The sequence below is a fragment of the Podarcis liolepis genome (genome assembly GCF_965112155.1).
Source record: "Podarcis liolepis genome assembly, chromosome: 9".
Lineage (NCBI taxonomy): Eukaryota > Metazoa > Chordata > Lepidosauria > Squamata > Lacertidae > Podarcis > Podarcis liolepis.
In genome coordinates, this window is record NC_139564.1 from 46,122,746 (window position 1) to 46,148,057 (window position 25,312).

The 25,312-nt window shown below is 40.7% G+C and overlaps 1 protein-coding gene across 4 annotated transcripts in view; it reads left to right on the forward strand.

The window, feature by feature from the left end:
- GALNTL6 (polypeptide N-acetylgalactosaminyltransferase like 6) overlaps window positions 1-25,312 on the forward strand; it is a 458,632-nt gene that overhangs the window by 152,317 nt on the left and 281,003 nt on the right. For all 4 annotated transcript variants that reach the window (XM_083520305.1, XM_083520303.1, XM_083520304.1 and 1 more), the window contains exon 3: window positions 23,393-23,501. In XM_083520305.1, coding sequence (XP_083376431.1) covers window positions 23,393-23,501 — 109 coding nt within the window. The remainder of the gene's footprint in view (window positions 1-23,392; window positions 23,502-25,312) is intronic.

Genomic DNA, 25,312 nt, shown 5'->3' on the forward strand with positions numbered 1-25,312 from the left:
AAGCTGAGACTCCAATACTTTGGCCACCTCATGAGAAGAGAAGACTCCCTGGAAAAGACCCTGATGTTGGGAAAGATTGAGGGCACAAGGAGAAGGGGACGACAGAGGACGAGATGATTGGACAGTGTTCTCAAAGCTACCAGCATGAGTTTGACCAAACTGCGAGAGGCAGTGGAAGACAGAAGTGCCTGGCGTGCTCTGGTCCATGGGGTCATGAAGAGTTGGACACAACTAAACGACTAAACAACAACAACAACAAAATAGATGGGAGAAAAGACAACCGGGTGCTGGAGGTCACAAGCTTTAAAACTTTATTAGTTACAGCATGGGTGGGGAACCCAAGCACCACGTTTCCTCCTGGGCAGCCTTACGTGGTCCATAAGCCAGATGCAAGTAGGACAGAGACAAAGTGAGTAGAACAATGAATGTGGTTCTTGCCTTTGTACAGTAATTGACCTTCAGAGGTTTCTACACTCACTTTCATACAACCGCTCCATTCTTCATACAGACAACAAAAGACAGTTAAATGACACATTCCAGCCAGGCAGAAACAGTTGAGGATGCAGAGAAATGTTGGTGGGTGGGTGCAGCCTAGAGAGAGTCCCAATGGCTGGATCATGGAAGGCCACATTTGGCTCCTCAGTCCTGAGATTCCCCACTCCAAATTGCTGTAGCTTAGACTTTTCCTTGAGATCTACATTTCAGATCCCAGGAAAAGCTAATGAGATGAAATATAAATGAAAACACAAGAGTATCAATCAGAGCTATTTCCATCCCCATTTTGTGTGCCATTTAATCTGTTCTTATATAATTATATTTAATTTAGTCCTCTGTTTAGTAAGGTATGTTATTATTAGTTTTATCAGTTTGAAAATACCAGTATACACTTCAATGGAAATTGAAAGGGAGTTATGATGTTGGGGGGGAATATCTAATCATTTTATCTTAGCATCGTTTCCAAAATTACTTTTCTATCAGATAGGAGGGCTGACAGGTCTGGCACAAAACCAGTTAATAAGATCACTGGCTGAGATCCAGAGATAGGTTAGTACAGTTTTGAGCTGCCTGCAGACTGATGCCTGTATCTTCCAGCATCTTCAGACAGGTGATCTAGGCAGTCAAGCTTGAAGTCAGGAACTACTTTCAAAGCACAGGGTTCTGATCCAGGCATTGGAACGGTGTCTGTAGCACTAGTTAGGGCCTGCAGTTCTTGATCCAGCGGGGGATACATGAATGGCACATAGATACTCCTGTCCTTGAACTGGCCAGTGGTCAAATCCTGGCTGCTGCTGTGTAAAGAAGCTGTAGGACTGACAACTTGCCTTTAAATTGTTGTTTCGCCCAAACATGGGAGCATTTTGGGGGTGTTGTCATTTATTTTTAAAAGCACTTTTTAAAAAAAACTGTTGTGGAGAAAACAACAGGCAGTCAAAAAACATCCCTCATCTTGCTAGAGGGCTTTTGGAAAGACACTAGCCAACCTGACTAATCAAAACCCATTTCAACTCCCTCCCTGAATAGTCAGACTCTCCTCCACCAGACAAAAAAACCCACCTGCAAATAGGGTGGTGGGTAGCCTGAACAAGTCCCAAAAGAAAGCTCCACCAGGATTTTTAAAAATATTGAACTGGGTCAGATTATTAATAAGGGGTATCATACTCAAAAGCTCCTTAATGCAGTAAGCAGAGATGGGAAAATTTGGTGTTTTGCATAGAATGTCAAATGCCCCCTTTTTATTGCTGAGAGCTGAACTTTACAGCTATTTCCAAGAAGATGCATGGTTAAATCCATGTATGTCTGCTCAACAATAAGTCCCATTGAGTTCAATAGGCCAGTCTCAGGTAGGTACATAGGACTGTAGCCAAAATGTCCTGACTTTTGAGGGATTATTCCATGAAACCATTTTCTAGCCTGAGTTGGAATGAGACAGAACAACAGTGTAAATCTGACAATTATTTTATGTTCTTCATTCAACAGCCAATGGTCTTTAAATGAAAGTCTGTTAAAGAAGGGAGATTACAGCCTGCTGAAGATGTTCAGACTGAATTTAGACACTGGAAATGAGGCATAAATTTTAAGTATTAGGTAGCGTTGGATTTTGCAGTTTAAGAAGTAACCATTTGATTTTAAAAAGAGCCATCATTGAATACTTTTATTTTCTGAAGAAGAGCCATTAGCTTTAATTTTTTACCTATAAAATTGTTTTGTTACCTTCATTTCAATATAGTGTGAAATTCAGTGTTAATATACATAATAAATTGGTGACTGGTAGTACATTCCAGTGTCTAGGGCATGTTTTCATAGAATGAAGAGATGTTTACGGCGGCCCAAACAAGATGCTAGAAGCAAGCCCATGCTTTCCACTGGAGGTTTAGACTATGAACAGGAACCAGGATTCTTCATCACAGTTCAAGAGCAAGAGTTCCATGACCACTGTCAGGTTGCCTTACTACTGACTTGTTGCAACTGCCAGAGGTCATAGTTTGATCCTGGAGGATCCAGATTGAAGCCCCACCCTTTTAGCTGCATGAGCCTGCTAGTTAAAGGGCCAGTGTCCTTGATACAGCTGTTGGGTTCTTCTCAATGGTGGAGCAGTGGAGACTTGGTCAAGTGATGCTATGGCAGGGTTTTCTTGATCCTCATGGGAGTAAGAGTCCATGTGTGCTATTTTGGGATCTTGGCATGATCGGCCCTTGTCCATACTACTGCAATTTTTAAGATGGGCCCCATCATTTCCCCATATCAATGGATTTGTTGGTTGGGAAATTAAGTTGAATATATATACTGGCATTAATCTGCTAGTTCCAAGAGTGATGGTATAAGAGAGGTATAATTTTGCTGATAACTTCTATCACTCTTAGACAACTGGCACAGTAATACCAATGTGAATTCTCAGCTGCACTCGACTTGGTTCCTCTCAACCAAGAAGTTTGGTTGGAGTGGAGAAAGTGGTTACTTCAGTACCTGCTTTTGAGTTTGAGATCAGTTGTGCTAAGTAACTAAATCTCAGAGCAACTTAGTCAAGAAACAATATTCTAGCTCTCAGTACGTGTCTTATATATCTAAGCACATTCATACATATACATGTACGCATGCATATAAATATATGTGTCTCCATAAACACATTAGTTTTGATGGCTGTTATTCAGTTAATAGCGTAATAGCTATTGCTGCAATTTCTCATTTGAAAAATAGAGTAACTCCTCTGGAACAACTGCAGTTTCAAAGATAATATAAAACATTGCCTGAAGTTATTTGTGGATTCCCGCCCCCGCCCCCGTAATATATATCAAAGGGTACCAAAGCTCAGCATTTTTCTTGATACAATTTGACACAGTAACAAAGCTTTCTTCAAGAGGTTGAAGAAAGATTCGCAAGTCCCCCTTGGTGCATTGCTACCAAGTATAGCCAAAATATACAGCACTGCTCTTCAGTTGCATGCAGGTTGCCTTTGATCCAAGCATAATGAGTACGAAGGTATGTTGCTGCCAGCAATTCCATCTCATCGTACCTAGGCAGCATTGCTTAATGATTGATATGAGTGACTAGAGTCTATTATACAAATGCACCCACCAGAAACTTGAACACAAGAGATTCCTAAGACAACAGTCTCCTGTGCCAGACTAGAAAGTTTTTCTAAAAAACAACAACCCTAAAATATTTATATATTTTGTGCATTCTCTATTGTTTTGCAATATATAGAGGGGGGAGGGAGAGAGAGAGAGTGCAAAATACAGGACACTTTTGATGAATATACCCTCCTAAATCTGCTCCAAAGGGTTGAGAAAATCCCTGTAACAGATTTAAGGGATGCATAAGGGAGAATACCAGTATATCATTGCATAAGCATAAGTCCTTGCACTGTTGGAATGAGTTGGTTGAAAACTAAAAGCTCAAAACATCTTAAACCTTGGCAGTGATGATGCAGTGTGGCACCAGGCATTGTGGAATATTAAAATGGGAAACCTGGGTAAGACGGTAAAGCTTGCCTTATGGCATGCAGTAAGTTCATGGCTGAACTGTGATGTGAACCTAGAGACTTGGAGCCCATGGCTCTGTGTTTAACCACTGAATTATACCTGCTCTATAAATGTTAGTCTTTAAAAATAGGGGGAATGGCTGGAACAGGAAACTGTAGGTCTGTCACATCTGAACTTTATAATTTTAAATGTTGGCTCTCTAAATTTGTTACCAAGCTTGGCCTCTGCAAACTCACCTATTCACCCATTTCCTAGAATCATAGAATTGTAGAGTTGGAAGGGTCTCCGAGGGTCATCTAGTCTAACCCCCTGCAATGTGTTCTTGGCATTTACAGCACCATACTCTAACCAACTGAGCTAACTGTGCTCCTTTGTATTAGTGACTTAAACATAATAGTGGTACAGAGGCAACAGGTTTAGATAATCAGAAAAAAGTTGGAAACAGAACTGTTAGATCCCAAAACTAAGATACTTTCAAGAATGTATAACTTGCTGTTAAAATGGAACACTCAGGATGAAACGGTTAAATCTGCTATGATTAAGTGGGCACAGGATGTTGGACATAACATTATGTTTGCTGACTGGGAACAGTTGTGGACCACAGGTATGAAATTTACGGCATGTAATGCCTTAAGAGAGAATATTATGAAAATGGTATACAGGTGGTACATGACACCAGTCAAGCTTGCAAAAATCTATCATTTGCCCGATAATAAATGCTGGAAATGTAAAGAAACTGAAGGTACATTTTTTCACCTTTGGTGGACGTGCCCAAGGATTAAGGCTTTCTGGGAGATGATCTATAATGAAATGAAAAAGGTATTTAAATATACCTTCCTGAAGAAACCAGAGGCCTTTCTCCTGGGCATAGTCGGCCAATTGGTGTTAAAGAAGGATAGAACTTTCTTTATGTATGCAACAACAGCAGCAAGAATACTGATTGCAAAGTATTGGAAGACACAGGATTTACCCACACTGGAAGAATGGCAGATGAAAGTGATGGACTACATGGAATTGGCAGAAATGACTGGCAGAATCCGTGACCAGGGAGAAGAGTCGGTGGAAGAAGACTGGAAGAAATTTAAAGGCTACTTGCAGAAATACTGTAAAATTAATGAATGTTAAAATGATGTTGGAACGGAGAATAAGTGGTATTGGCAAAAAGACTATTAAGAATATGCAAATATGGATCGACAATGGTTGAAAATACATAGTTATAATAGGTTAAGATATTGAGTAAAGATAAATGATAGAGGGTAAGGATTTGCTGAAAGGACTTTTAAACGGGAATACAAAAGGGGAGGTGTGAGGAGGTCAAAGAAATAAGGAAACGAGCTGAAAGATTTTTGAAAGATGGATTTTATTTTAAATCTTATTTTTTCTTTTCCTATTTAGCTACTATATTTTCTTTCTTGCCCAGATATCTTTTCCATGTGATTTTTTTTTCTTTTTTCTTTTTTATTTATTTTTTTCTTTCTTTTTAGGTTGCTAAGTCTTTTTTAAATTTTTCTTATATTGTAAACTTATGATTTTTGTAAACCCTATTGTGCAAACCTTTGTTTTGTGTAAACTTATGTTTTATGTTAAAAAAAATAGATAATCAGAAAAAAGGAAAGAATGCAAACAATATGAATCAAAGGAAAATTAGCGGGTTGATAAATGAAATAGTTGTGGAACATGTATAGAGAGTGAAGGAAGGGAAAACATACAGTGTATTTAAATTTAGGCTTTTTTTCTTTAAATGTGGGTCAACTTTTCTAAAGAGTGTGTAATTAGAAGCTTGCTTCACAATACATAACCGGTTAATTTGTAACAAGGATCCAGTGATATTTACTACTCTGTTGTTTCAAAAGGTGGAAAGTAGTTTTCATCTTCCTTGAAATGTGTTTAGTGGTGTTGACATGGTAGTAATTACAACACATCTTTCATGGCAAACACTCAAGTCCAGGCTGGAAAACAGTATAAACTGCAATAGCTGCTGATTTGTAAACCTGTGGTGAAATAATAATAATAATAATTTTTATTGCTATCCCGCTCTCCCCAGCCAAAGCCAGGCTCAGAGCGGCTAACATCATATAAATAAGATAATATGCATAATACAATATACAATATGCAAATAAAATAACATTCAACATTCATTAAAACAATATAGAATAATATTAAATATCAGCATTTCAAAATTAAACAGAAATCCACTCAACAGTTACAATAAGTAATTTCTAAACTCCAATCAATAAAACAACAGCAAACCACAGTGCACAACATAATACAATACAAAATGAGAAGCAGAGACTGGAGGGTGGAGCAAGGCAGGTGAAAGGGAAAGCTTTTGCAGTTTATACTGTTTTCCAGCCTGGACTTGAGTGTTTGCCATGAAAGATTGGCAGTCAGGAAAGTGACTGCAAAATGCACTGGAAGTGTGGAACAACACTTGCTTTGACACAATCAGGTAAAGGTAAAGGGACCCCTGACCATTAGGTCCAGTCGTGACCGACTCTGGGGTTGCGACGCTCATCTCGCTTTATCGGCCGAGGGAGCCGGCGTACAGCTTCCGGGTCATGTGGCCAGCATGACTAAGCCGCTTCTGGCGAGCCAGAGCAGCGCACGGAAACGCCGTTTACCTTCCTGCCGGAGCGGTACCTATTTATCTACTTGCACTTTGACCTGCTTTCGAACTGCTAGGTTGGCAGGAGCAGGGACCGAGCAATGGGAGCTCACCCCATTGCGGGGATTCAAACCTCCAACCTTCTGATCAGCAAGTCCTAGGCTCTGTGGTTTAACCCACAGCGCCACCCGCATCCCATTTGACACAGTAAACGTTGGTAATTAAAGAGCCAGCGTTGTCTAATCCCCCTGCAAATGAGCAAGGATAAATGCTCCATAAACAGGTCATCTGGACATGCCCTGACTCATATCCTCCAGTACCAGGGGGCTTTTTGGGCTACTGAATAGAAAGAGGGGGTGGGTGAGTGGGGGTGTCTTGTGCTGAAGTGAGTTTCAGGCACATTTGCTGGTTCTCACAGCAACATGAAGATCCTGTTTTGTAATTTGCTGGCATCTGTCTGCCTCAAGGAGTGTGCTCCTGGGGGTGACCTCCCCAGAGTGCAAGCCTGGCCAGTGTGCCTTGCTGATGTGGTCCAAAGGAAAGTAGAGCAATATGTTTGGCACCAGCTTGGCTCCAGGAGTTGCTGGAGTTGCTTTATCAAGAAGGTGAATAAATTAGCAATGACCTTGCTAAGAAAAAAACATGCTTCCTGATAATGATCTTTGCTGTCCCACAAATGCACTTTTCTAGGCTTGCCCACACAGTGGAAGTCTGCTTTTTTGCATCTCTTTAGCATTGCATCTTAGCAAGAAGTACTCAGCTAGACTGATCTTTTGACTGTACATAAACTCTTCCACTTCTGTCAAGTTTATCATTTCAGGTTGCATTATTGTTTTTCTCGTTTTTAAGTGTAACAACAAGAGCATGGTTGCGTTGACAGGGTGCAATTGAGGTTCTGTCCAAGATACAAAAATAAACCACGGGAGCCACAGGTTGGCAGAGCTTCAAAAATTAAATAACATTGAGTCATTTAGATGTCATTGTATAAATCAAACACTGCCCTTTTTTAATGTGCTGAGTTAATTATTTCTACTAATGTAAATGCCAGGTCAAGGAACAGTAAGCTAAACACTAATAAATCAGAATAAATAAATGGTGCAGAAAATTTCAGAGGAAGCAAACAAATGCTTCATAGCCTCTGCTTACCAAAAGTTATTTGCCAAGTATGTGGATACCTGCAACTCAGAAAACTGGCTGTGAGTACTTCATCTTATAGTCAATACAGCCCATGACTCCTCTTGTAAGTTTCTTATGCTACCACAGTGATTGTCTACATGTTTACCACCAAGGAACAATTTCCACATTGCAAAAGCCCTTGCAATGCATTGCAAAGTTTCTGGAGCATGTTTCAGGGAGCACACTCAGTTCAGGTGGAGCATTTGGTCTGCTGGGTTTCACTTGAAATGGGTGCCCCTTAGAATATACTGAACCCTCTTCTGGGACTCCACAATACAGAGTAAAGTTATAATGATGGGCAAACTGTCTTTCAGGGGAAAGCGGCTTCTAAGGAACCCCTGGGTCTCCCACTAAGCTACTATATAGAGATATATTAAAATTTGAAGAGATTGTACTGAATAGCAATGTTTAAAAACCTGAACAGGAAATCATTTTTCCTTGCTAGGTCTCAGGGAGGGGAGAATATATATTTTCCTAAATACAGAGTAAGGAATGGGTCTATTAATTTGGGGCTGAAACAGATTTTTCTTTAAGAAACCTTAAAACTTTCATTTTTATGAAATGGTTGTATAATTGTTTAACAGATAGTACTGATGTGCTGAAAGTTGATTGCCTCCCTAACCCATGATGATTTTCGGTAGCAGTGCAAGCGGAATATTATGGAAAAATCACAACTTGGAAACTGGAAAGTAAATGCAAGAGTGAGTGATCCCATTAGCTAAAAATGTTGTTGGGTCCTCAGCTTGCTTCTTGAAATGTCTGAATGTCTGTGGGCTCTGGCAATGGGATTCCAGTGTAACTTTACTTAGTTAGAGAAGATCATTGCAACATGAATGAAGGTGCAAGCATACTCTGTATTTCTTTTCATAAAATGATAACATGATTGGTGAGTGAATATGAACACCCTGTTTGCAGTTTGAGCCTCTTTTTGCATTCAAGAATAGATTCACAAGAAAACTTACATAAATGCCTTTATGCTTTTTAAAAATTGAATTTCCATGATGCATTATCCTCTTTAGCTGAAGATGTGCCTTCAAATATATATCTTCATGGAGTGAAATTAAAACGAATTAATTACTCAATGAAACACAGCTGTTACTAAACTTCATCACTCAATGTCATAGGCAAAGGGGCCATGTTCTGTTACTCTGAGGAATCTAATAAAAATCTGTGAGTGAGTCTCTTTGATAATCATGCGCCTTTTTGGCTCATCATATTTCTCTGTAATTGAACCAGATGTTAAATCTTCTCCAGAGGAGATGGATCTTCTGAATCTATGTAGTACTTTATTAGACTGGCATCCCATAGGGTTTGCGGGTTAATGTAAAAATCAAATGGTGAGACAGACGTTGCATGTAATGCTGCTGTGTTGGTAATCCCTGCTGGCCCGAACCACTTAAAAACGTGCCGGCTGCAGATGTCTACCAGGTGTAACAAGTGGCTGGAGGATATGCTATTCCGGGATTTTTGAGAACCACTTAAAAATAAGATATTTGCATGCACAGCAATGTTTCATTCTTACAAGAACTATAATAACCAGCAACTCTGCCTTCCCAGCCTGTGCTTACATGGTAAACGATCTGTAATATGAGACACTTGAGCCTCAACTACAGACTGTGTCAGCTTACAAATTTATGCACATTTCATCTAAATTCTATACATAATCCACATGTTCACGACCATAGCTGACATCCCAGCTAAGCTGGGTCACTTCATCAGTATCATCAGATGATCTCTTTGTCTCTTTGTTGTTGTTTCTAAGGAAAGAGGTGAAAGATGGGGGGGAATGAAAGAGGAAGATAAGAAAGAAGCATTGCTTCAACCCCGATCTGGCCCAAGATGTTGACAGGAGCAAGTATCCATAGCTTCTCCCTGTCTATGTGGCACATCACCCCCATATCCTATCTCCCTAGCTGTATGCACTGAGCTAAATATACCAACCATTGACTGCGCTCGTTTTTGAGCTCCTTCAATGTATGATGGATATAAACTGAATGAATTAATAAGATTGTCTGATACTGATACTCCCCTCTTTCGGATATGTAAGCAGTGGCACTGGGCATAAGAAATAGATAGAAGTATGATATGTTCTGTTTATTTGGTTTCCCCCCCACATTTTCTTTTCATATATATCTAAACAAAGAGAAATGTTTTAATTTTAGTCACATGCAAAATAAACGTGAAATAAATATAATCAGGGATGTGGATGCATGGTATTCACAGAACTGTTTGACCCCTCTGCCCTTTGGAAGTGAAGGACATGAGGCAGGAGTTGATAATGCAGGTGAGCTGTGCACACGTGAGCTGCAAGCAAGCTGTCAGCCAGCTCTGTAGAGGCTCCTTTTATTGACACAATATGCAAACCCAGGCAGATACATTTTGGGCTGTGACCTTTACACATCTTCCAGTCCCGGGATCGTGGGGTGGTACAAAGTTATTTTGGCACCTGTTTCCACCACATCATTTTCCCCTTGCACAGTGTATTATGAAAGAGACAAAGGTCTCAGAGACAAAGGTCACAGACAGGACACCACAGACAACTGAGATCGCAAAAGGTTATACAGAGGGCAAGATGTTCAGACAGCTGTGGCTATATCTGTGAGGGGGATTGTGCCCCGCACCCCCAAGGTCACATGTGCAGGCAGCTGAAGCTGCCTGCGGGCGGGGAGTGTGCTCCACACCCAGTGATCATCCCTACACCTTTGAATGCATTATAGATTTTGTGTGTATTTGCATTTCCTTACACATTTTGTATAATTTAAAGAGAATTTGACATTTTCAGGAGGGTCTGGAGATACACGTTGGTAGCACAGAGGTCAAAACTATGCACGAGTAGCATTGCCTATCGCTCATAGGTGTTTGAACAGAGGCAAATGGTACCTGAACCTTTCCGCACTTTACTAGAGAATGGCAGCTAGAAACTCTAAAAAGCAAAGTGAAGGTTTTGTCTGCACTGCCTTTGCACTTCTATAGTCATGTGGGATACATAAGAACTTAACAAAAAAGAGGGAAACTGTGTCATAGATGGGGTTCTTTATTAGAATTTTAATACAACTTAACTTGCTCTGTGGCTTCCTATTTGTCACAAGCATCTAGCAATCTGAACTATACTGTCTTGAAACTTTGGCAGACCTAGTCTTCATGAGCTTACTCTTAAAAAAAAAAGCCATCTAAATTTCAGCTGATATGTTTAGGTGGACAAGTGGAGCAGTCCTCCATATGATTGTACTTTTAAAGTTACAGATGGACGTGTCAGATGTTCTATCTCCTTGGATGTAGAAATGCCTCAAATATTAACACAGTGGTTGCCAACCTTTGTGATGGTACACCTGGAATTTTGAGCTACCTTAAGCCAGGAATTTTGAATTACTGCTACCAGCCATGCACATGCAGAGTTGCATACTTAATGCTGACAAGTCTGTCTGTCTATCTGCCTATCTTTACTGTCTTTGTGGAACAGAAAAGAAATGCAAGGAAAATGCACAGAAAATACACTTTTGTCTGCCCTAAACATACCGACTTAAATGTGTTGGCTGTTTCCCAGTTCAACTTTTTGGGGAAAGAAACCAGCCCGTTCACACAGCAAATGACTTGATCACTGTGTATCATGTTATCAGTCACATATGTGTTTGTGAGTAGGGTTTGTTTACACATCATACTAAATGTGCTTAGTGGGGAGGATTTCTGATCCCTGCAAGCAGTGTCCCTCTATGCTATGCTATGGTTGTCTCCCATGCTAGCTGTTTAGGCATCAATATTAAGATTCTTTTGTTTTCTCAAGCATGTAGAAATGATTGGTGTAGGTTGCTGCTGGAATTTTCTTCTTCTGACACTTTGATCTTTTGATCCTTCTTTTATACATGCTGTTGCTTTTAAGGTATCCTTGTATTGAAGTGTGCCTTGACCAAATGGAAACGCTTTGTGTTGACTTGGAAGTAATATAGTATTGAACTTCATTGTACACTGGGTTAAAAGGAAATTTGCAGCTGATGAGTAGCTGCCAAGGCCTATTGGGTGTGCTGTTAGAAATCTTACATGATATATGAGAGGCCTCCAAAGGGGAAAGAAAACTGACCTCAGTTCACAATAGAGTGAGACAAAATACAAAAGAAAGCAGTTCTAAAATGGAGATGGTGAGATTCCATAGCACAGAAACTGCTATTTCCTAAGCTTTGCTGGTGCACAGTGGCCAAGATGAAAGATATGTGCTCATATCTGTATTTATTTCAATGATTATTTTCCCTTGTAAGGCCTTTTAACTTTTATTTTGTGACTTCCCTCGGCATTTGCCCTTTCTGGGGTGTGTCAGATGAATAAAGGGCCTTTGGATCCCAAACCATCCCTGATCCACCACAACATGTCCCTTTGCCCTCCTACCATAATCAGATCACTGCCAACTGTACATTTATGCTGGTGGACATTTCCACCAAGGTAGCAAGGGCTCGTCCAGGGGCATAAATGCTGTTCTAACAGTGGAGCTCCCCTCTGTCAGTTGGAGTGCCACCTTTATAAGATACTAAAAACAGCCTTTTAGATTTAGTATTTTTTTTTTTTTGCAAATTAAATTTTTATTGATTTTCAGTACACATACATACATTCATAAATTACACATATATAGGTTACATATTTAACTTAGGCTCTATCATGCCTCTGACTTCCCTCCATTTCTTTAGTAAGTATCAAATAAAGTTCTAATATCACATACTCTATATATCTTATTATCAACTACACGCTGTAAGAGTTATTCCAAAGATTTATTCAAAGATTTACAATTGTTTCTTATATACATCAAATATTTACTCCAATTTTCTTGAAACTTCTGCTTGTCCTGATCTCTTAATTTTCTTGATAGTCTGGCCAGTTCTGTGTAGTCCATCATTTTAACCTGCCAGTCCATTATATTCAGTATTATGTCTGTTTTCCAATTCTGAGCTAACATATTTCTGGCTGCTGTCGTGGCATATAAAAAGAGGTTTTTATCTTTTTTTCAATTTCCTTTCCAATCAATCCCAGTAGAAAAGCTTCAGGTCTTTTTGGGAAAGTATATTTAAAGATATTTTTAAGTTTGTTATAGATTAGTTCCCAAAAGCCCTTCACTTTACTACAGGTCCACCACATATGGTAGAGGTCACCCTCTACCTCTCCACACTTCCAACATTTCTTATTTTTTGTTCTATACATCCTTGCTAGCTTTACCGGCATTAGATGCCATCTGTAGACCATTTCCCACAAATTCTCTTTTAAAGCAGTACAAGCCGTAAATTTCATGTTTACATTCCATAGTTCTTGCCACGTGGCAAGAATTAGATTTAGTATTTCTTATGTAAAAGGGACGCAAGTGGTGCTAAGGTCTAAACCACTGAGCCTCTTGGTCTTGGCAATCAGAAGGTCAGTGGTTCGAATCCACATGACGGTGGTGCGCTCCTGTTGCTCTGTCCCAGCTTCTGCCAACCTAGCAGTTCAAAAGCACACCAGTGCAAGTAGATAAATAGGTACCGTTGCGGCAGGAAGGTAGACGGAGTTTCCATACGCTCTGGCACTCATCACGGTGTCCAGTTGCATCAGAAGCAGTTTAATCATGCTGGCCACATGACCCAGAAAGCTGTCTGTGGACAAATGCCCGGCTCCCTTGGCCTGAAGCGAGATTAGTGCCGCACTCCATAGTCGCCTTTCACTGGACTTAACCATGCAGGGGTCCTTTACCTTTTCTTATGTAAACTAGAGCTGCACAAATGGTAACCTTCAAACCCAGTGCATCCCACCAGCCCACATATGACCTCCTGTTTTTTTAGTCTGCCTGTGATTGCAGTGCAAGGGTGCCAAGCACTGGTAAGCCACAATACATGGCTGATGGACAATATCTGTCATGGCTGTTATAAATTGTTCAAACCTGGATTAAATGTGGAACTATTGCCATTGTTTATTCAGTTGCAAATGCTTAACCTGATATAATAGATCCTGCAATAATTCTGCAGTTACTAACAGAAGCAAAAATATAATAATACTGCTGGCAGTACTGAACATGTATTTTCCAGTTATTGAAAAATATTTGTCTTTATTGCAGCATGAAAATATAATCCACAAATAAAAGCATCATTAGATTTCACAAAATATATGTTGGCAAATAACTGAGCTGAATTAAACATAATTCATTTGGCATTCACAAGCTATATTCTACCCTCAGTTTGGGCACATTTATTATTTCTTAAAGTGTTGCTTTGATGCATTTTCTGAAATTAATATTTGGTTAAGAAAGGTCATAAGCACAATATTTGTTCAAATGTAGTTCATAAACTCAGACACAAGCATCCTCATGCACATTTTTATTGTTTTTCTCCTTTTATGTTTGGCCAAAGTACTTCAAAGAACACAATTGTGAAGACTTGAATAAAATTACTTTTTCTAAGACAATCCACTGAGAAAAACAATTGGAAAGTGCTGTAATATAATACTACCCATTTTATTTCTAGAGTTGCTGTTGAATGCTGGCTAAAAACAGACTTCACAATCCAGCTAGGTCGGCTTTCTGAAGGGGTCTACTCACTTACCAAATCTGCCATGGGGATCCAGCTGATTCCTACACACAAGCTTTGCTAGGCAACAGCTACATTCAGCTATAAGGAGCAAAGCAGGTTGAATGAACCAACTGTTGCCTATGTTAATTAATCTTACATTAATTACATTACATTAGATTACTGCAACATGTTATACCTGGGCCTGCCTCTGAAGACAGTTCAGAAAATTCAGCTGGTGCCGAATTCCGCAGACAGATTGCTCACTGGGGCAGGACAATTGGAGCCTATAATATCAGTTCTGGCCCAACTGCACTGGCTGCCAATTAGTTTCCAGGCCCAATTTAAAGTGCTGAATTTCATCTATAAAGCCTTAAATGGTTCAAGACCTCAAGGACTGCCTCTCCCCATATGAACTGACCTTCTTCATGTGCCTTGTCTGCAAGAGATCCAGAAGGTGAAAACGTGAGAATGGGCCGTTACTGCTGTGGCTCCCCATTTGTGGAATACTCTCCCCAGGGAGGCTTACCTGGTACCATCAGTATATATCTTTATGTGCCAGGCAAAAATGTTTCTCTATAACCAGGCCTTTGGCCTTTACTATCTATGCCCTTTTAGAAGTGGGTAGAATGTTTTCAACTACACACACACACATTAATCAGCAGCTGGCATACTACACCCATGTGCAAATTAATTGAAACAAAGCATGTTTTCTATGCCAAATCAATCAGTCTGTCAAGCATCCACAAAAGAAGATGTTTGGGGGATGCTTCAGTTATTATGGTGTCGAAAGCCTGCAGCCAGTAGGAATGATGTGCTCGCCACAATATATTGAGGTTCTACGAAAAAGAGTTATTCCCAAACTGGAAAAGAAGTATCCTGACAGTACTGGGATATTGCAGCAGGACCTAGCCCCTTGTCACACACCGAAAGTGCTGAAGAAATTCATGACAGAGTAGCAAATACAGTTACTTGATTGGCCAGGGACTTCCCCGGACATAAATCCCATTGAGAATATGTGGGCTGTATGCGAAACAAACAATGAATTTAGTACAGTAGTTTATTGTACAAAACTCACAAATACGTACATTAGTAATGGATATGACCTCAGCTATTTTTAAGCAGCATTTGAACGCGGTTTGGCATGGAGTCTACTAGTTTCGAACAGTCACTGTTGATTTTTGGATCCCTGTACCACACTTGAATCAGCACCTGAATGAGCTGGTCCATAGTTGTACAGTCTACAGTACGGAGGCGACTTTGGCATATACCCCACAAATTCTTAACACCATAATAATTGAATCATCCCCAAAACATCTTCTTTTGTGGGTGCTTGACAGACTGATCGATATGGCATAGAATACATGCTTTGTTTCAATTAATTTGCACAAGGGTGTACATGCTACAAGCAAGCATTATATTAGCATGAAGAAACATGAGTTAGGAGACATACTTAATTTGGGTTGTGATCTTACAGTCCCTGGGCTATAGGTTCCTTTGTATCTCTCTTTCTGAGAATGGAGATACATTTGCCCTCAGAGACTGGATAGCACTTCCACAACATTGTCAAAAGGTCTGCAACTGGTTATTCTCCAATGTCAGAGAAGAGTTGAAGGAGACCTGTTCTAGGGCCATGTCCTTGGTGCGCTGTGCAGGATCCATAGCCTCTCATTCCAACAACACACCTCTGCAGCAAAATAACCCAGCTTAATTTCTATGCCACTTTTTCACAGTAAAGTGTGTCCAAAGCAGCTCTCAGTAAAAACCAGCTTATTATCGAAATACAGCATCACATCCAAATTCAAATAATACAAAACAAGCTAACTAACACAGCATAAGATAAATTCATCGCAATGAAATGATCTGAACTTAATACATAGTAAATGCAAAGCACCATCAAAACAAACAGGATTTAAAACAAAAACAATGCAACCCTCACTATTAGCTCTAGCCTTGCTTTACCCCAGGGGGTCAGTTCAGAGCTCTTGCAAGCAGAGTCCCCTTACCAGGCTTGGCTCTGGCTCCCTCATCCATCCTCCAAAAGAAGGTGTCTTCAGCAGAAAGGAAGTGCTGTGAAGTGGCAATGATGAGAAGTCCTCTTTCCCCACCTCCTAGATGTTCTGACTGCTAGTGTTGGCCTTACTGCAGCAGAGGACAAGGCCTGCTGTAGCAATTAGTGCTCATCCAAAAATGGCCCCCAAATTTACCGCTCCGTTTAGTGATTGAAAGGAATTTGGGATCCGTGAGGTGGGGGGGGGGGTCTTTGGTGGTGTCAGAACAGAGGTGGTTTTTATTTCATAAAAAAATAAAATCCTTTTAGGCATTTCTTTTTCCCCATGCCGTGTGGAATCGTTGAAGCGCCTCTTCTTCTCCAACTCTCCCAATGCCCCCTGGAATAGCCATATCACTGTTCCACTAAGATTTCTGGGAAGGGGAAATGTTGGCCCTTTATGGTAGTCATTTGAGCTCAGCTCACCTCCAAAACCCTATCAGAGCCATGTTACATCATTACATAACATTGTCCAAGGAGCCTTGTTGGAGCGTCAGAGTGGTGGCTGCCAGGAGAAGATTTGCCCACCTTGTGGTACACAGAAGTGGCAAAATAATTGTTTAAAGGAAGGGGGCAATAATTTAGGAGTAATGGATGGATGGCTCAAATTACAAAGGCATTGCTACAAATGCTTCATTGGACTTTATTCATACAATCTGATTATATTTGTGCATGTGGTATTATTTAATTTGGCTTCTTCATTTTTTAAATGCAATACTGAATAGAAGTCACTGTTGATGTTATAAGACTTCCAGCCACAGAAATAGCACTCCAATAACTGAGTTTCTCGAATGGAAATTCCTCTGGCCTTAGGCATCACCAAGTCAAGGAAACTATTTTCTGAAACACTTTAAAATAATCTTGTTAAGCCATAGAACAACATCAAAAGGAAAGGCTTCCTAGATGTTCAGCTGCTGACAAGGGAAATCAGCAGCTTAGGAATTGCAGGCAGCTTCACACCCCATTAATTTAAATTCCTTGCTTGCCTGGTGGAACATGAAGTTTTAGGAAATTCCTAAAAATCCGCTTCAGGCTCCACGAGTAAGTGGGGTAGGGGTGGAATCTCCTACTGTTTGCATATGGAGAAAATTTCATTAAATGTAATTCCCCAGGGCTCACTAATATTCACTTCCCCCCAATAGGTCTCATTAGGAGAATTAGTATGTCTGAATTCTGCTCTTCAGAAAGGACTTCCTGGGTCATCGTACTCTATAAAATTAGGGGATAAAGCTCAAGTTCCCAAAGTTACTGTGGTGCTGATTTTCTCCTCCCGCCTCTCCTTTACTGCGCTTTCTGTGGGGAATGAAAAAAGGGCAAACCTCTACACATTGTTGTGCAACGTGAATTTATGGTGGATACTGTGGAAGCGCTATGTAAAGTGCTACTAGGGGATTGTCTGTCATTTTGATAGGCAGGGGAAGGGGAAGGGGAGGGGGGAGGATGGAAGGACACATGAGAAATTTGTTCTTGGCAAATAGAACCTGACCTGGCCCTTGCCTTCTAGGCTAATGTGTTTGCTGAGAACAGTTGCAAAATTCAGAGAAATGTGAAATCTGAAGGATAACTATATTCCAATCTGCACAATAGGCAGGGAGGTGTGGAATCAGAGGCAATTTGGGGAGGCAGGTAACATGCACCATCAGTATATCTGAGCACTTACAGTCGACCTGATTCATACAAGTATGTGCTAAGGTGGAGGAATTCCTCCAGTCGTAAACATACACAGTATTTTTAAGCAACTGATCTGGTATTTTAACTCACCATTTCTGTCAGAATAAAGGCAATACAGTATTACCTCAAGTTAAGAACTTAATTCGTTCTGGAGGTCCATTCTTAACCAGAAACTGTTCTTAACCTGAGGTACCACTTTAACTAATGGGGCCTCCCGCTGCCACCGCACCACCGCTGCGTGATTTCTGTTCTAATTCTGAAGCAAAGTTCTTAAGCCAAGGTACTATTTCTGGGTTAGCGGAGTGTAACCTGAAGTGTCTGTAACCTGCAGCGTCTGCAACCCAAGGTACCACTTTACAGTGGAACCTCGGGTTAAGAACTTAATCCATTCTGAAGGTCTGCTCTTAACCTAAAACTGTTCTTAACCTGAGGTACCACTTTAGCTAATGGGGCCTCCCGCTGCCACTAAGCGATTTCTGTTCTCATCCTGAAGCAAAGTTCTTAACCCAAGGTACTATTTCTGAGTTAGCAGAGTCTGTAACTGGAAGCGTCTGTAACCCAAGGTACCACTGTATGTGCAAAAACATATTAACAGTACATAAATTCCTAAATGTAAACTTGATGAAAAAATCTTTGACTGCTTCTTGTTAATGAAGATTTCCATTTCTTGCTTAAATCAGGCTTTTGGGCTTATTAATATTGGACAGTTGAAATTGCTGTATTATCCAGGGAAATTTGAAATACTTCAGGGAATCCGCTGAGTAGTTAAACTAAAGTTTTCTGCCATTTGGGGGAGAAGCTATTTCAAGTGATCAAGGGAAAGCAAATAAGCATGACTGACAACCCTAAAGCTGACTTGTAGAACACTGGTCTATTTAACGTACAGCTAAAGCAATAAAAACAAAAGAAAAAAAGAAAATGAATTCAGCTGTGCTGTTTCCCCTTTGGTCTTACAGCATTTAATAAGTGTTTTGTTATTTCTCGTCTTACTCTCAAAACATGTGCAAGATAATCTCTTTTGGAAGAAACAACAATTGTCAACTTAATTGACATGTGAGAGGATGGAATTCTGTGTTAATTCATTTCCTGTGCTGTAAAAGTTGTCTGAGTCTGTTAATTTCTCTTTACACAATATACAGCTTTGGAACAGAGATTCCTTTTTCATATCACAGCATTTCTTTTCTGATTATACAAACTGCATATGTGACTGCATTTGGAACACTGTGCCTCGCCTCAAAAAAGATGTTTCATTTTTCACAAATATTTGCATTTGAAGCACACTTTACTGCAGTGTATGGACATGGGTGGCACTGTGGGTTAAACCACAGAGCCTAGGGCTTGCCGATCAGAAGGTCGGCAGTTCGAATCCCTGCGACGGGGTGAGCTCCCGTTGCTCAGTCCCTGCTCCTGCCAACCTGGCAGTTGAAAAGCACATCAAAGTGCAAGTAGATAAATAGGTACCACTCTGGCAGGAAGGTAAACGGTGTTCCCATGTGCTGCTCTGGTTCACCAGAAGCAGCTTAGTCATGCTGGCCACATGACCCGGAAGCTGTACGCCGGCTCCCTCAGCCAATAAAGCGAGATGAGCGCCGCAAGCCCAGAGTCGGTCACAACTGGACCTAATGATCAGGGGTCCCTTTACCTTTACCTTATTGCAGTGTATGCATTTTTGTACACACTATTCGGCTACAGAACTGAATGGCAAAATTCAGAGAAGTGCTAATGTTGAAAGATGGCTATGTTTCAGTTTGTGTATTGTTTTGGGGAGTGTGGATTTTGTCGGTTACTCAACTGAATCATACTTATTTCCCATGCTTACCTGTGGCCCTCCACAACTGTCTTCATCCCTGACCATTGACCATGCTGGCTGGGGCCAATGGGAATTGTAGTCTAACAACATCTGGAAAGCCACAGGATTAATAATCCCTGCTTTAAAGTTTAAGATATGGGTATCTGTACATGGTCACAATTGGTTGAGGTTGGTAAAATGAGTACCTAAGCCTCAGAGTATAAGTACAATGGTACAGTTAAGCAAATTTAGAATTAATAACCCTACAGCGTCCCCCACCCCTATTTAGATTGCAATGTATATTACTTTACTCATTGCTGTGTCTGGGGCTGCCCTACTCTTTTGGCTGAAGAGGGTCCTTGACTTCTGCCCCAAAGTGCTGCCTTGACAAACTATGCAAGTATGACTACATACACTCAAAAATGTATTGTCAAAGTTTGTCAGAAATGCATTACAAAGTTAATGAGGTCGGAGCTACCTGCTGGTCTGTTGGTAAACTATAAGAGATGGGCGTTTGCCACAAACACACAAAAACACAATTATGGTGGTGGCGGGGCAGAGTGCAGAATGCTATACTGAGCACAGAGACCATCTTTCTGGAAAAAAAAAATTAGAAAACAACATTTCTAGTCCTTAGAGTAGGTATTTGGATTCATTCCAAGAATGGTCATGCTACCTTCTCAGGCTAAAGCCTCATGGACCTATCTGGTGATGGGGGTTTGGAGGAGGTAGGGATATCAAGGGCCATTCCTCTGAAAAATTACACCTGAAGTCTTTTCCCCTGAAGATGCAGGATTGGGGCCCTGGCTCACGAGACAGAGCTTCTGTGGCTGCCAATTCAACAGGGGGATTCTGTAGGTTCAGGGCTTCTTCTGCCTTATGGCAGCCATATTTCCAGGTTAGAAACACAGGTCACAGCAGTCTCTACAAATCTCAACAAATTACAGAAAGTGGGGGGAGGGGAGGAATAAAGGAAAATATGAAAATGTGAATAAAAGTTGAGAACAAATTAGTAGGCAATGCAATATACATTGATTTGACCTTTTAATGCTGGAATTGTTTTAAGATCAGTTTGAGTACTGATGCTTTCGAGAGATTTCTTACTAATAGTCCATAGCGGGACAGTAGTATAGGAATTATAAAATTTGGCAATTTTTATCTCAAACGCACCAGGGAGAAGGATGGGGCCATTCACCTTGTCAATTTCAAGAATATGTTGTTTAGTATTTGAAATAAATACAGTGGTTCCTCAGGTTACAGGCGCTTCAGGTTACAAACGCTTCAAGTTACAGACTCCGCTAACCCAGAAATAGTACCTCAGGTTAAGAACTTTGCTTCAAGATGAGAACAGAAATCGTGCGGCGGCGGCAGCGGGAGGCCACATTAGCGAAAGTGGTACCTCAGGTTAAGAACAGTTTCAGTTTAAGAACGGACCTCCAGAACGAATTAATTTCTTAACCCAAGGTACCACTGCACTCAAAATAAAATAGAATATGGCTGGATTTCTTTGCACCAGTCTTACTTGTTTTGATTTAAATAATTTATTACACTTCAACAGTATTTCCGTCAATTGTGGGAAGTGTGCAGATGTTTTTACAGGCTGGAATGCAATCTTCTCCTGCCCTAGTTCAGTCATAACTGCTTGATGCAGGAGCTTCCACACTTACACAATCAGGCTTGGCGCCATGTTTGAGAGGGCCCTCAACAAGGTGCCGTGTGGTGTGCCCCCCATACTGTCCTAGGTGGGTGCCCCAAAGCTTATCAGAGGGCACAGTAAAGAATTGGGGATGGATGGCAATGTGGAAAGCAATGTCACTGTATCTGCCCAGTACTCCCTCACCCCAGCACTGTGAAGAGAAACACCTGGTGAGGCAGCTGCGAACACGCCCATTTTCATTATCTCCAGTGTCTCACTCTCAGCATAGGCCACAATCACACCATACTTTCAAAGCACAATGATGCCATTTTGAACAGTCATGGTTCACACACACAATTCTGAGTGGTGTAAGAATTGTGGCTCTGTGAGGGATCTGGTATGCACCTCAACTACCCCAATTAAATCAGGACATCCTGTTTTGGGCTGCCGTGCTCTCAGCATGGCACCTAAAAACGCGCATTTTGGGGGGAAATGTGAGACCACGCATGTCGTGTGACTTGTGCATGAGCGCAGTTGGGGAAAAACACATCTTGGTTTTTAATCTCAACATGTTGGAGGGTATGGACTGGAGGGCCTGAGCATCCTTAACAGAATTCTGCTTAAAGCCATGACTGCTTAAAGTGGTATAATAGTGCATTAAATGTATGGCGTGAATGTGGCCATATTGGAGGTAGGGCCCCAAGGCACTGGAGATAATGAAGATGGTAAAAGCTGCAGTCACCTTACTCAGCACTTCCCTTTAAAACATGGGACACAAAAATGGGGGGGGGGTGTTTGATTTTTTAAAAGGGAAGCCAGTCTCGGTCATGGTAGACCCTGGCATTTGCTCTGCTATTCTGGGTGCTGATTCCAGGCCTCCACATATACTGAACCCACAAATGATACTTACTGACCTGCCTGAAATGAGTTTCTTGTTTAGTTCTCTGGAAATATGTATCTGTTTGTCATCTTTTACTTTCCTCCAAGGGCCTTAGAGTAGAGTACATTGGACTCTCTTATTTATTTGTACAATATTCCTGTGAGGTACCTCAGGCTAAGACTTAGTGATTTGCCAGAGACCAGTGCTTAAACTACAAAGGACCATAGGTCATTCTCCCTACTTTTTGTGATGGGTCCCTTAGCCACACTTTTTAGAAGGCCACACTGTAGGTGGGGGGGGGTGATTTGACTAAAATTGGGGAAATCCTTCAGTGGGGCCTCCTTTCTCATATCATTTGAACACCTTGTCATCTAAGCATCACAACACAATAGCCATTTGATTTGAATCTCGATTTCTCCAACACACAACACAGTCTAGCCACTGTCCTAAACTAGCTTTTAAAGTGTAAATTCACCTGCCTTCTCTGTTTTGGTTTAGTTTAAAAAAGTGAAACATCACAGAAAAAGACAACATAAAAAAAATCATTACCGTATTTTTCGCTCTATCACACGCACCCGACCATAACACGCACGTAGTTTTTAGAGGAGGAAAATCCGTAGGCATGCCACCCGTAGGCATTCCCTCCATAACATGCACAGACATTTCCCCTTACTTTCTAGGAGGAAAAAAGTGAGTGTTATGGTGCAAAAATACGGTATATGGAATACGAAAAATGGCAACAATTTAAACAAAGGTAACAGCACAATACTATAAAAACAAAGAGGGGAAACAGTGAATAGCTGATCTTAAGATAAATTACTAAGCAGCAGATTGTTCTTAAAGCTTGCTAGACTAATAAGATATTTACTAAGCAGCTAAAGATAAGTTGAGGAAGCCTAAGCAAATCTCTACCTGGATGAAGTCCCACTTTCTCAGGGCAACCCTTAAAGTGAATGCATATGCATGAGTCCCATATGTATGTTGCAGAGCCATACAGGGAACCTGACTGCTATCTGCCTTTGCCTATGAATGAGTTTGGGTTTCAGTAGAGAAGGTAACATTTAATTATACCTTTTCCCCCCTGTTTCTACAGACATTCCCAATGGGGCTTGGAGATGGACAGCTCTATACCTGGACAGATGGCTTGAAAAGAAAGGACTGGCATGACTATGAAAGTATTCAAAAAGATGCCATGCGTTCAGGTGGGATGTTTAGAGTAAATTAGTATTTAACTTCCTCCTTTACACACTGGGATACCTTCCTTTTTCTTATTCTTTTGCATTAGGCCTGGCAAAGCAATATCTGCAGGAATCTCTTTGGAATTTATATATACATATACACACACACACACACACACACACACACACACACCACATTCCTATGTTATGTAGAATCAGAATCACATGAAGAATTAAGATCACTTAGAAATAGCCACTTGAATTGCCAAAATAAAACCTGTATCAATTGCATTATTTAGCAGCTGATTTATTTTTTATTATAGTGTTGTAAGTTGTAAAAGCTTTAACAAGATCCACTTCTCCACATTATTATCAATTACTTTGAGGGTCTTTTTCCAGCTGCTTTGATTTCTTCATTCACTTGGATCCCACTCCAAAATACTTAGGGTGGCGCACATGTGAGGAAGATGAGGTTGTGGAAGAGTGACTTGCCAAAGATCTCTTGGGGAATTTGAAGCTGGATCTCCCTAGTCATGGTCCAGCATTAGCCACACCATTCTAGAACTGGTACATCTATATCCCCTCCCCTCCCCCTCACCCCAACAAAGGGTTTACTCTGCCAGTTGTGCGAGATCTGGCTCCTGGCAAGTTGTGGCCAGATCACCATCTCTCAGCCTAAAATATCCCACAGTGAGGATGTTGGGGGCGGGGAGCACTGAGATTCTTGGAAGAAGGATGGCTTAAAATGTAATTTACAGTTGCTGTTCTAGCAAGACCAGAAATACAAGTGAAGAGAATACTTTGCAAGATCACTTACATTTTCTTTTTAAAAAAACAAAAACTCCAAACATCATCTGTTTGATTAGCTACATTTAAATTTTTTCTAAAGTCTTGCTCCTAATTTTGTCATCTTCTAACCAAAGTTGTTTGTTGCAGTAAACAAAAGTCAATCATTTTAGTGCAGCTGGGGCATCACAGCTTCATTCTAATGAGAAATCAGTATTAACCTAAAAATAATCCTTACTTGTATCCCCTAAGGATCGGAATTAACAAGAGGAATTACATCTCTTGATTGGGGATTAGGAATTTATACTTTTCTCTCTTTTTTTAAACATGCAAAATCATGTCATGCTGACAACCACTTCACAAACACAGTTCTGAAAACACAACTTTGTGCATCAACGTCAGTAGTTAGATTTTGTGTGTCTGTTTCCCTGCGAAGGGCCTTTCCCCAAAATTTTAGAGCCCTGAGTTTACTCCAATGCTCTTTGGTGGTTATGTGATTCCTTGTGGTGCACATGCAAAGAAATTAATTCCTAGGCAATGCAGTAAGTGGCAATGTTACTTCTAGTTAGCCAGAGCAGTCACAGTGGCTCCCAACCAAAACATGGTACCATGGGTTTCTGGCTTCTGGGAGCTATTGTGACTGCTCTCCTAAGTGATACTGTGTTGGCATCTGTTGAACAGTGTAGGGGATGCCTGAAGTCTTCTGGAACAATGGTGGTTGGGGCACTGTCAGTTCACAACAAGGAGTATATCACACTCAGAATGTTATTACACATTTTTTTGCATGCAGTCTTCCCCTAATTTTGTGCTAATCTTTGGTGGGCATTGAATTTTCCTTACATAATACTGGGGGCAAATAGAAACAATATACCTGTTTCTGTTACACTTAGTGTAAACCATGCAGGAGACTTTTTGAGAAGTAGTACAGAAATGTTGCAAACACACACAGGACAAGTAGTGCCTGTGACAAAATGTTGCATTGTAGAGTGCTCCTATTCATGGTCCAAGCCAGCCAACCATGCTCCTTTGCAGGATATTCCAGGCTTGCT